Below are 16,469 nucleotides of genomic sequence, written 5' to 3' on the forward strand. Positions count from 1 at the left end.
TAATTCCCTGTGTTTTGCTATCATAGCTAGAATATTCCCCAAACTGCATGTTTTAATAATTTTAAAGATACAGTCCTCTGCCAGACCTTGTTCATAAATCAGTGCATAGTTTTTGGATCTTTGGCTTCAATTCATGGGCATAAGTTTCAGTGCATCATGTATGAGACTGTTTCAGAATGAACATATGTTTTGAGTCACATCCACACTCAGGAAGGACCTACTTGATGGCTTTATTTTCACCTCGGCCTCGTACTGACACAGAATCCGGAGAACTTGCTGTGTCCAAACCTGGCTTATTCCTCTTCCCCTACAAAGGACCACAAACAAAAAAAGCTGATAATTTCTCACACAAAGCACATATTAATTGGTTCAAACATACAAAATAAACATAGTGAACTTTTATCACATTTTACAGCAGTGTATCTGATTGTCGCAGGTATACATTATATATCCCATGTTTTCTCATATTCACTCTTTTGTTAAAGAGAATAAAGGGATTTGTTAAAAATAAGCACATTTACAAAGAGAAAGAAAATGAATCAATGAAGGAATGATCTTTTTTTATGCTACATTTACAGGAACAAGGCCGCGAGTGTGTGTTTGAACTTGATTGGTAAACTAGTGTATAGGTTTGTTACGTTTATGAAGGTCCCGCCTCCAAACCTGAGGCCAGAGGCAATTTCCTGCTTTGCCTATAGCTAGCACTGGCCCTGGGCCTATGTTAGAGATATGACCTACATTCACCAAAGTATCATACACTTTCTTAAGTAGCATGTGATCGCTGAGAATAAGAAGCAGCCACTTTGTCAGTGTCTAAGAGTCAGCTGTACTACAGCTCCTCTGTGTTTAGCACTTCATCGTGCCACTCACAATTCCTGCCAACTGCCAACTACTGTTTGTTACAACACTGTAAAAGGAGCTTATGATCCACTTGCCAGCAGTCATGCCTCCTGCTCATTTTTTGTTTACTTCACACAGCATGCACTCTTTACACAATTCTATTGCACTTTGGTGAACTTCACCTGATTGACTTCACAACAGGATGAGAATAAGAAAAAAAAGCATGAGGGTGGCATATAGGTTATATATGGTTATGCAATCATAGGGTGACAATTTTGCTTATGGCACAGATACATAATAAGAGTTATAATCCAAGTGCCCCAGCTGTCCATAACACATCATATCATGATTAATTAGTTTAAACTCTAGTGTAGGTAAAGTGACACACGTCAAGCATCCTGACAGCACCTACTCCCTTTTTAAATATATTTACTACACCTTTCTCCCTTACACACTCTCTCTCTCACACACACACACACACACACACACACACACACACACACACACACACACACACACACACACACACACACACACAATGAGCCAATGAGCAGTACTTTTACAGCCTAAGATTAAATAAGCTCTTACTTGAATGGAATACTCAACAGAAAGTATTGTATGCCTACTGCACCCTCTGTGTGTGTGTGTGTGTGTGTGTGTGTGTGTGTGTGTGTGTGTGTGTGTGTGTGTGTGTGTGTGTTAAAAGAAAATACACAATGATGTCAATGAAAAACAGTGTTTCTTTACACAATTCACCAAGCAAACAAAAAACAACAATGGCAAAATGTTAAATACAGTATGCATGCACACACACACACACACACACACACACACACACACACACACACACACACACACACACACACACACACACACACACACACAATCTCTCTCTCTCTCTCTCTCTCTTTCTTTCACTTGAATATTTCTTGAAAATGTACATGTATTTTCTCTCATTATGGGCTGCTCCATGAAGAGCACTAAGTAGATTTCCAATGTAAATAAGTCTGTTCAAAACCTGGCTCTGAGCAAGAAAATGGTTGTAAACGAGTAAAGTCAGGATTAGAGATAATGCATGATGGAAACAGTTCTGTTATTGATGCTGGAGAAAAGATTTATTTATGGAAATTATGTAAACAAAGCGACTTTATTAAACCCCCTGAGCAAATGCCCTAATGTGTGATTGCTTTCTAATCGGGTCAATGTCAGTGTTGGGGCCCTAATGTACACTGGGAACTTTTTTATCTGTTCACATGCATTTCGTCGGAATGTTCACCCAATTTAGAAAAAACGCTTTTATGAATAATACATACATGTGAACTATGCACTGTGCACCTCGGGCTATAACACTCGTGTGGTTCTTCAGCACACAACTGTGTAGAATACCTTCATTTGCTGTTTCATTAAAGGGCCCCAAAACAAAGTGAGTTTCATGAAAACTGTGTTAAGGTTGGATTGAAAAATCTTTAATGTCCTGCATCAAGCAGGACTCAACCCCAATAAATATAAAAATAATAAAAAATTTATTATTGAATCCCACACCTCTTCACCTAACATCAGCAACTGATCTCAACAATTCTTTAGTTGAATGAACACAAATCTCGACAGTTACACCCTAGAAACTACCTTTCATATTAAGTGGAAGTAACAGCCAGGAAGGGAACAGCTTTATCGTTAAGCACATATTGGTATGAAGGTCACAGTCCCTTAAAACCTTTTCATCATTATAGAAATTTTTTTAGAACACAGTAGCTTTATAGTTTCTCATGCCCAAAACAATTCTATAATTTGCAAAAGTTATTTAATTGTAATTTTCAACAAAGTAAGCATGAAATCCTTAATATAACCCTGATGAATGTTGCATCATGATAAAATTTAGGCCTTTATTGCTATTGCAATATATGCCAATATCACATCCCTGGAGGCGCCCTATAGCAATCAAACTCTTGGAACCCAATTTCACTTAACCCTCGTCTAGTCCCAGATGAGTACAATCCTATTGTGCCTCTCTGAAGGCCAGATAAATGACAAATGATTACACATGTCCATCACGGGTCCACCTTGGTATGTCCTTGCAGTTCATCAATAAACTATTCAGAATTGAGCAACTGACTGTGCTAAGATAATATGTCCCAATAATTGGGAGCTCACATGTTTGGTGACTGAATATCAACTGATTTGGAGGTTTGGCAGTAAAATGTTTCTACATTTTGGTTCAAGTCAACATGAAGCTGCACGTCTGGATAAAAGAACCAGAAAGATTCTGCAGCTTGTAGAGGTTCCAAGGAACACACTGTCTTCTTTCTGTCCTTCTAAAATTCTTAGAGCTTCCAAGTCTTCAGTTGAAAAAATAAAACAGGGTAGAAGATATTTAGACAGGGAGAAGACAAATACCCCAAAGCATACTCTGACTCACAGCACTACTTTGGAACTGCAGGGGTACTGTAGAGATGAGAGAACTTGTTAGAAGCTTTTTATTTTATTTTTTTATTTTTTTTCGCCATTTAAAACTAGATTCAAATTTTATGAAGAAGCCAGTGTTACGCTCTTTTGCACTAAATATTAAATAAATCAAAAACATTTTCACAACCAGACAATTTAAACATCCATACCATTAAGCATGGAAGGATTTGTTCAGTAGCTTAAGAGGTTCTCCAAAAGGAAAAGCAAGGAGAAGTTTTCTAGTAGCCAGTCTAGTAGCCAAATATTTACATTGTGTAATCAAAGCCAAGGTGTTTCAACTAATTTAATAGTTTTGTGAATATTTGGAAATAATGTAATTAAATTTAGAATAAAACTGTAAAATACCAAAATAAGGATGCCTTACTAGCGACAGCTTTTTTATATAATGAAAAGGAACTGATATGGGGTTTGGGAGTAATGACAAAGCAGTAAATCAATAAGCAGCGCTGATTGTAGTAGTATTGACCAAATCCTCGAACTAGCAAATATTTGTCAATAATCATTTGCTCAAGCCATGACAGGTTTGACTAATTGATCATTCGTTGCGTCATTCTTGAAACTATATATATATCTTCTTCTTCTTCTTCTTCTTTCGGCTGCTCCCATTAGGGGTCGCCACAGCGGATCATCCGTCTCCATACCACCCTGTCCTCTATATCTGCCTCTTTTACACCAACTACCTGCATGTCTTCCCTCACCACATCCATGAACCTCCTCCTTGGCCTTCCTCTTTTCCTCCTACCTGGTGGCTCCATCTTCAGCATTTTTCTACCAATATAAATCATGTCCCTCCTCTGCACATGTCCAAACCATCTCAATCTCGCCTCCCTCACCTTGTCACCAAAACATCCTACATGTGCTGTCCCTCTAATAAACTCATTTGTAATCTTGTCCATCCTCGTCACTCCCAACGAAAACCTCAACATCTTCAGCTCTGCTACCTCCAGCTCCACCTCCTGTTTTTTACTAAATGCCACTGTCTCTAATCCATACAACATCGCAGGTCTCACCACAGTCCTATAAACTTTCCCTTTCATTCTTGCAGATACTCTTCTATCACAAATCACTCCTGTCACTCTTCTCCACCCACTCCACCCTGCCTGCACTCTTTTCTTTACTTCCCTAACACACTCTCCATTACTTTGCACTGTTGACCCCAGGTACCTGAACTCCTCCACCTTCTCCACCTCTTCTCCCTGCAACCGCATCACTCCACTGCCCTCCCTCTCATTCACACACATGTACTCTGTCTTACTCCTACTGACTTTCATTCCCCTTCTCTCCAGCGCATATCTCCACCTCTCCAGGCTCTTCTCAACCTGCTCTCTACTCTCACCACAAATCACAATATCATCTGCAAACATCATAGTCCAGGGAGACTCCTGTCTGACCTCGTCCGTCAACCTGTCCATCACCACTGCAAACAGGAAAGGGCTCAGGGCCGATCCTTGATGCAGTCCAACCTTCACCCTGAACCAGTCTGTCGTACCTACTGCACACTTTACTGCCGTCACACTGTCCTTATACATGTCCTGCACCACCCTCACATACTTCTCTGACACACCTGACTTCCTCATACAATACCACAACTCCTCTCTCGGCACCCTGTCGTACGCTTTCTCTAAATCCACAAATACACAATGCAGCTCCTTCTGTCCTTCTCTATACTTCTCCATCAACATCCTCAAAGCAAATAAGGCATCTGTGGTGCTCTTCCTCGGCATGAAACCATACTGTTGCTCACAGATGGTCACCTCTTCTCTCAGCCTGGCTTCCACTACTCTTTCCCATAACTTCATGGTGTGACTGATCAACTTAATTCCCCTGTAGTTACTGCAGGTCTGCACATCTCCCTTATGCTTAAAGATCGGTACCAGCACACTCCTTCTCCATTCCTCAGGCATCCTCTCCCCTTCCAGAATCCTGTTAAACAATCTGGTTAAAAACTCCACTGCCATCTCTCCTAAACATCTAAACGCTTCTACCGGTATGTCATCTGGTCCAACCGACTTTCCATTCTTCATCCTCTTAATCGCTGCTCTCACTTCCTCCTTACTAATCCTATCTACATCCTGCTTCACCAACTCCACATCCTCCAACCTTCTCTCTCTCTGATTTTCCTCATTCATCAGCTGCTCAAAATACTCCCTCCATCTTCTCAACACACTCTCCTCACTAGTCAACACATTTCCCTCTCCATCCTTTATTGCTCTAACTTGCAGTACATCCTTCCCAGCTCGGTCCCTCTGCCTGGCCAATCGGTATAAATCCTTTTCTCCTTCCTTAGTGTCCAACCTCTTATACAGCTCCTCATATGCCTTTTCCTTGGCTTTCGCCACATCCCTTTTAACCTGCTGCCGCATCTCCTTGTACTCCTGCCTACTCTTCTCATCACTCTGTCGATCCCACTTCTGTTTTGCCAATCTCTTTCCCCTAATGCTCTCCTGCACTTCCTCATTCCACCACCACGTCTCCTTGTCTTGCTTTCTATTTCCAGATGTCACACCAAGTACTTTTCTAGCTGCCTCCCTCATCACTCCTGCAGTAGTTGCCCAATCATCCGGCACCTCTTCACCACCACCAAGCCCCTGTCTGACCTCTTCCCTGAACCTCACACTACACTCTTCCTCCTTCAGTTTCCACCATCTTATTCTTCTTTCAAACCTTACTTTCCTCCTCTTCTTCTTCGCCTCCAAAACCATCCTACAGACCACCATCCGATGCTGTCTAGCTACACTTTCCCCTGCCAACACCTTACAGTCTCCAATCTCCTTCAGGTTGCATCTCCTACACAGAAGATAATCCACCTGTGTGCACCTTCCTCCACTCTTATACGTCACCCTATGATCCTCCTTCTTCTTAAAATACGTGTTCACCACTGCCATTTCCATCCTTTTAGCAAAATCTACCACCATCTGCCCTTCCACATTCCTCTCCTTACAACCATACCTACCCATCACCTCCTCATCACCTCTGTTCCCTTCACCTACATGCCCATTAAAGTCTGCCCCAATCACCAATCATTCTTTCCTAGGTACACCATCTACCACTTCATCTAATTCACTCCAGAATCTTTCTTTCTCCTCCATCTCACAGCCAACTTGTGGAGCATAGGCACTGATGACATTTATCATCATCCCTTCAACTTCCACCTTCACGATCATCACCCTATCAGAAACTCTTTTCACCTCCACTACACTCTTACTGTATGCTTCTTTCAGAATCACCCCTACACCATTTCTCTTCCCATCCACACCATGATAAAACAGTTTAAACCCACCTCCAATGTTCCTGGCCTTACTCCCTTTCCACTTGGTCTCCTGAACACACAACACATCTACCTTTCTCCTCTCCATCATATCAGCTATCTCTCTCCCTTTACCCGTCATAGTACCAACATTTAAAGTACCAACCCGAACCTCTACTCTCCTACACTGCTCCTTTTCCTGCCGTCTCTGTAGACGCCTTCCTCCTCTCCTTCTCCTCCTTCGGCCAACAGTAGCCCAATTTCCACCGGTACCCTGTCGGCTAACGATACCTGTGGCGGTCGTTGTTAACCCGGGCCTCGACCGATCCGGTATGAAATTCTCATTTGTGATCCGCATATTTGATTTGGCACATGTTTTACGCTGGATGCCCTTCCTAACGCAACCCTCCCCATTTACCCGGGCTTGGGACCGGCACTAAGAGTACACTGGCTTGTGCCCCCCTAATGGCTGGGTTTATATATATATATATATATATATATATATATATATATATATATATATATATATATATATATATATATATATATATATATATAGTTTTAACGAATGACGCATTTCAACGAATGATCAATTAGTCAAACCTGTATATATATATATATATATATATATATATATATATATATATATATATATATATATATATATATATATATTTTTTTTTTTTTTATTTATATTTATATTTATATTTATATATATTATATACATCACATGTCAAAAGTTTGGAAACACTTTCCCAGCTTTTAAAATACACATGTATGTTTCTTTGGTTTATAAGGCAACAAACTAGATAATTTAATGGTATGAAGTGTTACTTTGATGATACAAATGTAAAGATGTTAAAATTTTCAGTTAAAAATCCTCATATAGCATTAAAAACAGCTTTACACACTTTTGCCATTCAGACAGTTAGTTTCTCCAAACATTCAGCTGAAATACTTGTCATGCCTGACCTTGCGATCCAGTTCATCCCATAGCAGTCCAATAGGAATTAGTTGCAGTGACTGGCCGGGCCATTCCATTGTGGATAACACTTTAGCTAACTGTTTTCTCTCTAAATATTACCTACAGTGCTTGGATTTATGCTTTGGTCATTGTCTTCTTGTATGACGAAGTTGGTTTTTATTAGCTGCAGTACAGATGGAATTGCATGGTTTTAATTTATGGAATGGTAGCCATTTTAGCACAGAACAGTGCTGTACTCCAACCTTCCCTGCTCCAAAACAACCCCAAACTATTAAGCTTCCACCTCCATGTTTGACTGTGGGTGTGAAGCTGTCTGCAAACATCTTCTATTCAGTTCTACATCTTACATAAGTAGCCAGAATTAAAAATGTTGGTCTCATCTGTCCACAAAACCTTCTTCCAGTCATTCACTGTTCAATTCTTATGTTTTTAAATTTTACTAGTTTTTTGCATATAAACAAAAGGAACATGCATGTGTCTCATAAATCATAAAATACTAGGTGTTTTCACTTTTGACAGCACTGTATATCAGTATATTGTATTGCTAAATTTTAGCTGTATAATTTGTGCAATATGTTTATTTTACTGCTGTTTAAAAAGCAGACTCAGAAGTGTTGGGCCATGACTGGCTAAACCGCTATTCACTATTCAGCTGATTTCAGCTATTCATGTCAAGAAAAATAAAGTACTAACAACAAATATACAGTGAGGAAAATAAGTATTTGAACACCCTGCTATTTTGCAAGTTCTCCCACTTAGAAATCATGGAGGGGTCTGAAAATGTCATCGTAGGTGCATGTCCACTGTGAGAGACATAATCTAAAAAAAAAAATCCAGAAATAACAATGTATGATTTTTAAACTATTTATTTGTATGATACAGCTGCAAATAAGTATTTGAACACCTGTCTATCAGCTAGAATTCTGACCCTCAAAGACCTGTTAGTCTGCCTTTAAAATGTACACCTACACTACATTTAGAATCCTAAATTAGATGCACCTGTTTGAGGTCGTTAGCTGCATAAAGACACCTGTCCACCCCATACAATCAGTAAGAATCCAACTACTAACATGGCCAAGACCAAAGAGCTGTCCAAAGACAATAGAGACAAAATTGTACACCTCCACAAGGCTGGAAAGGGCTACGGGGAAATTGCCAAGCAGCTTGGTGAAAAAAGGTCCACTGTTGGAGCAATCATTAGAAAATGGGAGAAGCCAAACATGACTGTCAATCTCCCTCGGACTGGGGCTCCATGCAAGATCTCACCTCGTGGGGTCTCAATGATCCTGAGGAAGGTGAGAAATCAGCCCAGAACTACACGGGAGGAGCTGGTCAATGACCTGAAAAGAGCTGGGAGCACCGTTTCCAAGGTTACTCTTGGTAATACACTAAAACGTCATGGTTTGAAATCATGCATGGCACGGAAGGTTCCCCTTGCTTAAACCAGCAAATGTCCAGGCACGTCTTAAGTTTGTTAATGACCATTTGGATGATCCAGAGGAGTCATGGGAAAAAGTCATGTGGTCAGATGAGACCAAAATAGAACTTTTGGGTCATAATTCCACTAAACGTGTTTGGAGGAAGAAGAATGATGAGAACCATCCCAAGAACACCATCCCTACTGTGAAGCATGGGGGTGCTAGCATCATGCTTTGGGGGTGTTTTTCTGCACATTGGACAGGGCGACTGCACTGTATTAGGGAGAGGATGACCAAGGCCATGTATTGCGAGATTTTGGGGAACAACCTCCTTCCCTCAGTTAGAGCATTGAAGATGGGTCTTCCAACATGACAATGACCATAATAGGGATAAACTTATAAGGGATATATTTACAGGCACTTATTAATTCATATTTTATAACCTCTTTATCTCTGTAAAGCTGCTTTGGGACAAATACATTGTTAAAATTGCTATAAAAATGAATTAAATATTCTTCTTCTTTCGGCTGCTCCCATTACGGGTCACTTCAGCGGATCATCTGTCTTCATACCCCTCTGTTCTTTACATCTGCCTCTTTCACCCCAAATACCTGCATGTCTTCCCTCACCACATCCATTAACTGCCTCCATGGCCTTCCTCTTTTCCTTCCTAGTTGTTCCATCCTCAGCATTCCCCTACTGATACACCCCATGTCCCTCTTCTGCACATGTCCAAACCATCTCAATTTCGCCTCCCTCATCTTGTCTTCAAAACGATCTACATGTGCTGTCCCTCTAATAAAGTAATTTCTAATCCCGTCCATCCTCGTCACTTCCAACGAAAACCTCAACATCTTCAGCTCTGCTACCTCCAGCTCCACCTCTTGTCTTTTACTCAAGGCCACAGTCTCTAAACCATACAACATCGCAGGTTTCACCACAGTCCTATAAACTTTTCCATTCACTCTTGCAGATAACCTATCACAAATCACTCCTGCCACTCTTCTCCACCGACTCCACCCTGCCTGCACCCTTTTCTTCACCTCTCTTACACACTCTCCATTACTTTGCACTGTTGACCCCAGGTACATAAACTCCTCCACATTCTCTACCTCTTCTCCCTGCAACCGCACCACTCCACTGCCCTCCCTCTCATTCACACACATGCACTCTGTCTTACTCCTACTGACTTTTATTTCCATTCTCTCCAGCACTTACCTCCACCCTTCCAGGCTCTTCTCAACCTGCTCCCTACTCTCACCACAAATCAAAATATCATCCGCAAACATCACAGTCCATGGAGACTCCTGTCTGACCTCGTCTGTCAACTTGTCCATCATCACTGCAAACCGGAAAGGGCTCAGAGCCGATCCTTGATGCAGCCTCCACCTTGAACCAGTCTATCGTTCCTACTGCACACTTTACTGTTGTCACACTGTCCTCATACATATCCTGCACCACCCTCACATACTTTTTTCGGCTTTCTCTAAATCCACAAACACACAATGCTTCTTCTGACCTTCAAACTCCTTCTGACCGTCTCTATACTACTCCATTAAACATTCTCGAAGCAAATATTGCATCTGTAGTGTCTTCCTCAGCATGAAACCATACTGCTGCTCACAGATGGTCACCTCTTTTCTCAGATACTCTTTCCCAAAACTTGATGGTGTGACTGATCAATTTATTCCCCTGTAGTTACTGTAGGTCTGCACATCTCCCTTATTCTTAAAGATCAGTACCAGCACACTCCTTCTCCATTCCTCAGGCATCTTCTCACATTCCAAAATTCTGTTAATCAATCTTGTTAAAAACTCCACTGCCATCTCACCTAAATATCTCCATGCTTCTACCGGTATGTCATCTGGTCCAACCGACTTTCCACTCTTCATCCTCCCAATTGCTGCTCTCACTTCCTCCTTACTAATCCTATCCACTTCCTGCTTCTCCATCTCCACACCATCCAACCTTTTCTCTCTCTCTCATTTTCCTCGTTCATCAGCTGCTCAAAATACTCTCTCCATCTTCTCAACACACTCTCCTCACTAATCAACACATTTCCATCTCCATCCTCTATTGCTCTAACTTGCAGCACATCCTTCCCAGCTTAGTTCCTTTGCCTGGCAAATCGGTACAAATCCTTTTCTCCTTCCTTAGTGTCCAACGTCTAATATGCCTTTTCCTTGGCTTTCGCCACATCCCTCTTCACCTGCTGCCGCATCCCTCTTGTACTCCTGCCTACATTTCTCATCACCCTGTCGATCCCAATTCCGTTTTGCCAACCTCTTTCTCCTTATGCTGTCCTGCACTTTCTCATTCCACCACAACGTCTCTTTGTCTTCCTTTCTATTTCCAGATGTCACATTCTAGCTGTCTCCATTATCACTTCTGCAGTAGTTGCCCAATCATCCCGCACCTTTTCACAGAATCTCACACTACACTTTCAGTTTTCACCATCTTATTCTTCTTTCAGTCCTCACTCTTCTTCGCTTCTTCTTTACTTCCAAAACCATCCTACAGACCACCATCCAATGCTGTCTAGCTACACTGTCCCCTGCCAACACCTTACAATCTCCAATATCCTTCAGGTTGCATCTCCTATATAGAACATAGTCCACCTGTGTGCAACTTTCTCCACTCTTATACGTCACACTATGATCCTCCTTCTTTTTAAAATAAGTGTTCACCACTGCCATTTACATCCTTTTAGCAAAATCTACCACCATCTGCCCTTCCACATTTCTCTCCTTGAAGCCATACCTACCATCACCTCCTCATCACCTTTGTTCCCTTCCCCTACATGCCCATTGAAATCTGCCCCAATCACCAATCTTTTATTCCTAGGTAACCCTTCTACCACTTCATCTAACTCACTCCAGAATTTTTCCTTCTCCTCCATCTCACAGCCAACTTGTGGAGCATTAGCACTGATGACATTATCATCACACCTTCAACTTTCAGCTTCACGTTCATCAGAAACTCTTCACCTCTACTATACTCTTACTAAACTCTTCCTTCAGAATCACCCCTACACCATTTCTCTTTCCATCCACACCATGATAGAACAGTTAACACCCACCTCCAATTATCCTGGCCTTAGTCCCTTACCACTTGGTCTCCTAAACACAACATATCTACATTTCTCCTCTCTATCATATCAGCTATCTCTCTCGCTTTACCAGTCATAGTACCAACATTTAAAGTACCAACAATAACCTCCACTCTCCTCCACTTCTCCTTTTCCTGCCATCTCTGTAGTCGTCTTCCTCTTCTTCTTCTCCGCATTCGGCCAACAGTAGCCCAATATCCACCAGTACCCTGTGGGCTAACGATACCTGAAGAGGTCATTGGTAACACGGGCCTCGACCGATCTGGTATAAAATTCTCTTTCGTGATCTGCATATTTGATTTGGCACGTTATACACTGGATGCCCTTCCTAACGCAACCCTCCCCATTTATCGAGCTTGGGGCCGGCACTAATTGTGCACTGGCTTGTGCAACCCTATTGGCTGAGTTATAAAACTGAATTGAATAATTAAACAATCCAAACCTAAAGAATATTGTCATTAAGCAAGTGACCTAATTATTAATCATCTTTTTTTTTTTTTATATTTTCATCTAGACTACACTTTTTACATAAGACAAACATTTGAAGTAATTAAGACTTAATTACATTTCACATCTGGAGGGTGGAAAATCCATTAGAAATCACCCTGAAAGATACCAGCTGCCAGAGATAGCGTAAAAGATGATAAACGATTTGAAAAGGGACTAGGAACGAGTGGTGCGTTTGCGGCGTCAGAATGTGTTTCCTGCCAAGACACAAATTACTCAGCAATGATCCGTCTGACAGAAACGCACGTTGCCGAAAATGAAGGGAAACAACGCTTAACATTCAACAACAGGTGGTGAGAAAAAATAGAAAGTGATAGAGATTTCTGTTTGGAAATCATGAAGCATGACTGCATTAATACACATATTATACACACTGCTTCTTCACTGCAGAGCATCTGCTTTTTTGTCCCTACTCTGTGTGCATATTTTAGGAAAGAATAACACAGCAGCAGCTAAAAATTACTCTATATAATCAAATGTTTGGTCAGTGAGGCAAAAAAAAAAAAAAGGTTTTTTTTCATCTTCTGGTTTGTTTTTCTTTCCTATTGTCCTATACTGAAAAAAAAGAGAAAGAAACCTTAGAAACATATGAAAACATATGAAACTGGGAATGATAAACTGGCAGCCAGATATGCCCAGTCTGTGATTCATCAACCACTGGTGTTATTGGCAATAGTGTTCATGATTGCATAGTTGATTTATAGCTTTCTAGAGCACCTTCCTAACTAACAGACTAATTAGGAAAATGGTCTATTACTGATAAACATGAAGCTGGACAAATTGACATTATTGATCTCATTTAAAAATAAAGCAAATAAAATCAAACACATTACAACCTCAAGATAAAGCCCACAACCTTGAAGTTATGAGGTCAAATCTACCATTGGGCTAGGTACTTCCTGCTAACGAACTCTCAGATATTAAGTATGTATATTCAACAATGCTAGTGTTGCAGGGTCTTTCTGAACTTCTGTACAAATAGGGAGAAACCACACAATTACTGAAAAATTTACTTTTCATTACTGTTTATGTTATAATTAATTACAGAACACTGACTACACATTATCATGAAGTATTTTCATCGGGGCAAATTCACTCTACTGTCACACCTGCATTTGTCTAAGAACAGACCTGGGATTTCTGTGTCAGAATCTGGATTTGCGTCAACAAATTCTTTAATGTGACATACTGTAAAAAAAAATATTGCAAATACAACCCCAATTTTTTTTTTTTAAAAGGAAAAATGTAAAATGAATGGAATGACTTGCAAGTTTAATAGACCTATAATTCATTTTTTCTTACGGAAAGAAATGTATTTGCAAATGGCTAACACATCACAAAAAAAATTGGGACAGGGGCATGTTTACTTTTGTGTAGCATCCTCTCTTTATTTAACATCACCCTTTATATGTGTGAGAACTGAGGAAACTAGTTGATGGAGTTTTGTCAGTGGAATGTTATCCTATTTGTGTCAGATACAGCAGTGGTTCCCAATTGGCCACACAGAAAGAATACATAACTTACATTATTTCCGTTTGAATTATTATCTGATTCTGAACGGTGTTTTATTTTGGACAATTACCTGATTCTCTCTGCCACATCTATTTATGACTCACTCTTGATGCATTTTAAGATGCTTGCCTCGGTCTTATGTCTTACCTACATCCGCTACCTTCTTAAAAAGGCTGCTCTGGCTGGTAACACATAAATACATTAATGCTAAATTAAAATCCCCAAGCCAGCAAAATGAACAAAAAACAACACAGTGGATTCGCGTTTATTATTATATTTAGAAAATACCAGTTTTGATGCCAGTCGTATAATTTTATTTTGTTGTATTTATCTGCCACACCTTAAAAGCCGGTCCGTGAAAATATTGTCTTGAGATTAATCCGGTCCGTGGCACAAAAAAGGTCAGGGACCGCTGAGATACAGAATTGTAGGTGCTCAGTAGTTCTGGGTCTTCTTTGTCATATTTAGCATTTCATGGTGCACCAATTTCTTTCAATTTGTGAACTGCAGGCAGGCCAGTTCAGCATCCAGACACTTCTACTATGAAGCCATGCTGTTGTAATTAATGCAGCATTCTCTTGCTGAAATATGCAAGACCTTCAACGAAAAAGACGTTGTCTGGATGGAAGAATATTTTGCTTTAAAACTTGTATATACATTTCCAGATGTGCAAACTGTTTCAAAGGCACTAATGCAGCACCAATACCATTACAGATGCAGGTTTTTGAACTGATAATAAGGCAGCCTGTCCCACTCCTCTTTAATACAGAGGATGTGGTGGCTATTGTTTCCAAAAATAATTTGGATTTGTCTAATCACAGAACAGTTTGCCACAGAACTACTTTGCCTCGGGCCATTTTAAATAACCTTTAGCCGAAAGAAAATTATGCAGTTTCTGGATCATGTTCACATATGGCTTCATCTTTGAATGATAACACGGTGAACAATGTTTTCAGAAAATAATTTTTGGAGGCGTTTCTGAGCCCATGCAGTAATTTTCATTACAGAATCATGCCTGTTTTTTAAGCAGCGCCGTAAAATACACTTTTTATACACAATCATATTACTGACCTGTTTCCAATTGATCTAATTAGTTGAAAAATAGTGTCTTTTTTACTAACACTTACTTTTCCAGCCTTTTGTTGCCCTTTCACAACTTGTATATCGCATGGAAGCGCGTGGATTTAGTCAATGGCGCTGAACTATGGCAGCACCAACAGGGCATTTCACTGAATTAAGCTGCAGTATAAAAAGTACTGAAGTGTGGAATCAGTTCTCTGTCAGACAAAAGATTGTGATTGCATTTTGCCAGGAAATACATTTAAACACTGCTGCTGGAATGGACTAAAGCACACAGCTTTTACCCTTTTCCTTGTTCGATTCATTTATTATCATTTTTACACCATTAATGGCATCTTCAAAAAAATTGACATGATAAAATTATTGAGCGTCTGTAAATTGGATGCTTTCTACACATTGCCAGCTCTTCTGAGAGGGGTTTGTCTTATAGTACCCTCTTATTAAGGAAAATAAATCATGTTTGTATTCTTCTTCTGAGTCTTTGCAATATATACACAGTCAATACAGTCAGCTATAAATATCATATCCTTGAGGTAATGCAAATGAGTAAACACTCAGCCTCTGAGTTTCACAGGATTTCTTTTCTGGGGGGTTTTTTTGAGAGAGAGAGAGAGAGAGAGAGAGAGAGAGAGAGAGAGAGAGACGGACTATGGAGAGAACGAGAGAGTAGGAGGCAGAGAGATGGAGAGACGTGAAAATGAGCGGATGAATGGGTTTACAGAACTTGCAATAATGAGAGAACAGCGAGAGCGGGCAGCGAATTAACATGTCAGACACAAAGTGTGAGAGGAAGAGAGAGAGAGAGAGAGAGAGAGAGAGAGAGAGAGAGAGAGAGAGAGAGAGAGAGAGAGAGAGAGAGAAAGAGAGGGAGAGGGAGAGAAATAGAAAAGCTGAGACGATCACAGATGCTTTCTCAGTTGGAGACACTGAAAAGCATGCAGTCCCACTCAGCCACAGCCCCCGGGCTGTCCTCTCCTGTCCATCAAGATTTAACCCTTTGAGTGAAAGAGACTCTGGTTCTCTAAAGTTTAAGCAAGATAAATATTCCATGTGTAACCACGTGACGTCCATGTTTAATTCAAGAAATTTAGTTCCTCATCACAACTAGAAGAAAAAAAAAAGAAAAATTAATTCTCAGGTGAAATAATCAGGGATGATTCTGGGCACAAAAACAAAATAAATGTTTTGGTTTTGTTCCATTTTGTGCTATATTCATGTAAATCAGGACACTTGAGGCATATAATATGGTGTTATTTTGGTTCCTGTTCGGTTTCATAAGAACACTCATGTCTCATGTTCTGGTTCACA

The 16,469-nt window shown here is 40.4% G+C and overlaps 1 protein-coding gene across 4 annotated transcripts in view; it reads right to left on the reverse strand.

Moving 5' to 3' along the window:
• The window catches only part of syt7b (synaptotagmin VIIb), a 137,365-nt gene that overhangs the window by 43,556 nt on the left and 77,340 nt on the right, over nt 1–16,469 (reverse strand). For all 4 annotated transcript variants that reach the window (XM_083558306.1, XM_083558309.1, XM_083558307.1 and 1 more), the window contains exon 3: nt 222–307. In XM_083558306.1, coding sequence (XP_083414432.1) covers nt 222–307 — 86 coding nt within the window. The remainder of the gene's footprint in view (nt 1–221; nt 308–16,469) is intronic.

Source organism: Silurus aristotelis (assembly GCF_946808225.1).
Source record: "Silurus aristotelis genome assembly, chromosome: 13".
In the NCBI taxonomy this organism is placed as follows: Eukaryota; Metazoa; Chordata; class Actinopteri; order Siluriformes; family Siluridae; genus Silurus; species Silurus aristotelis.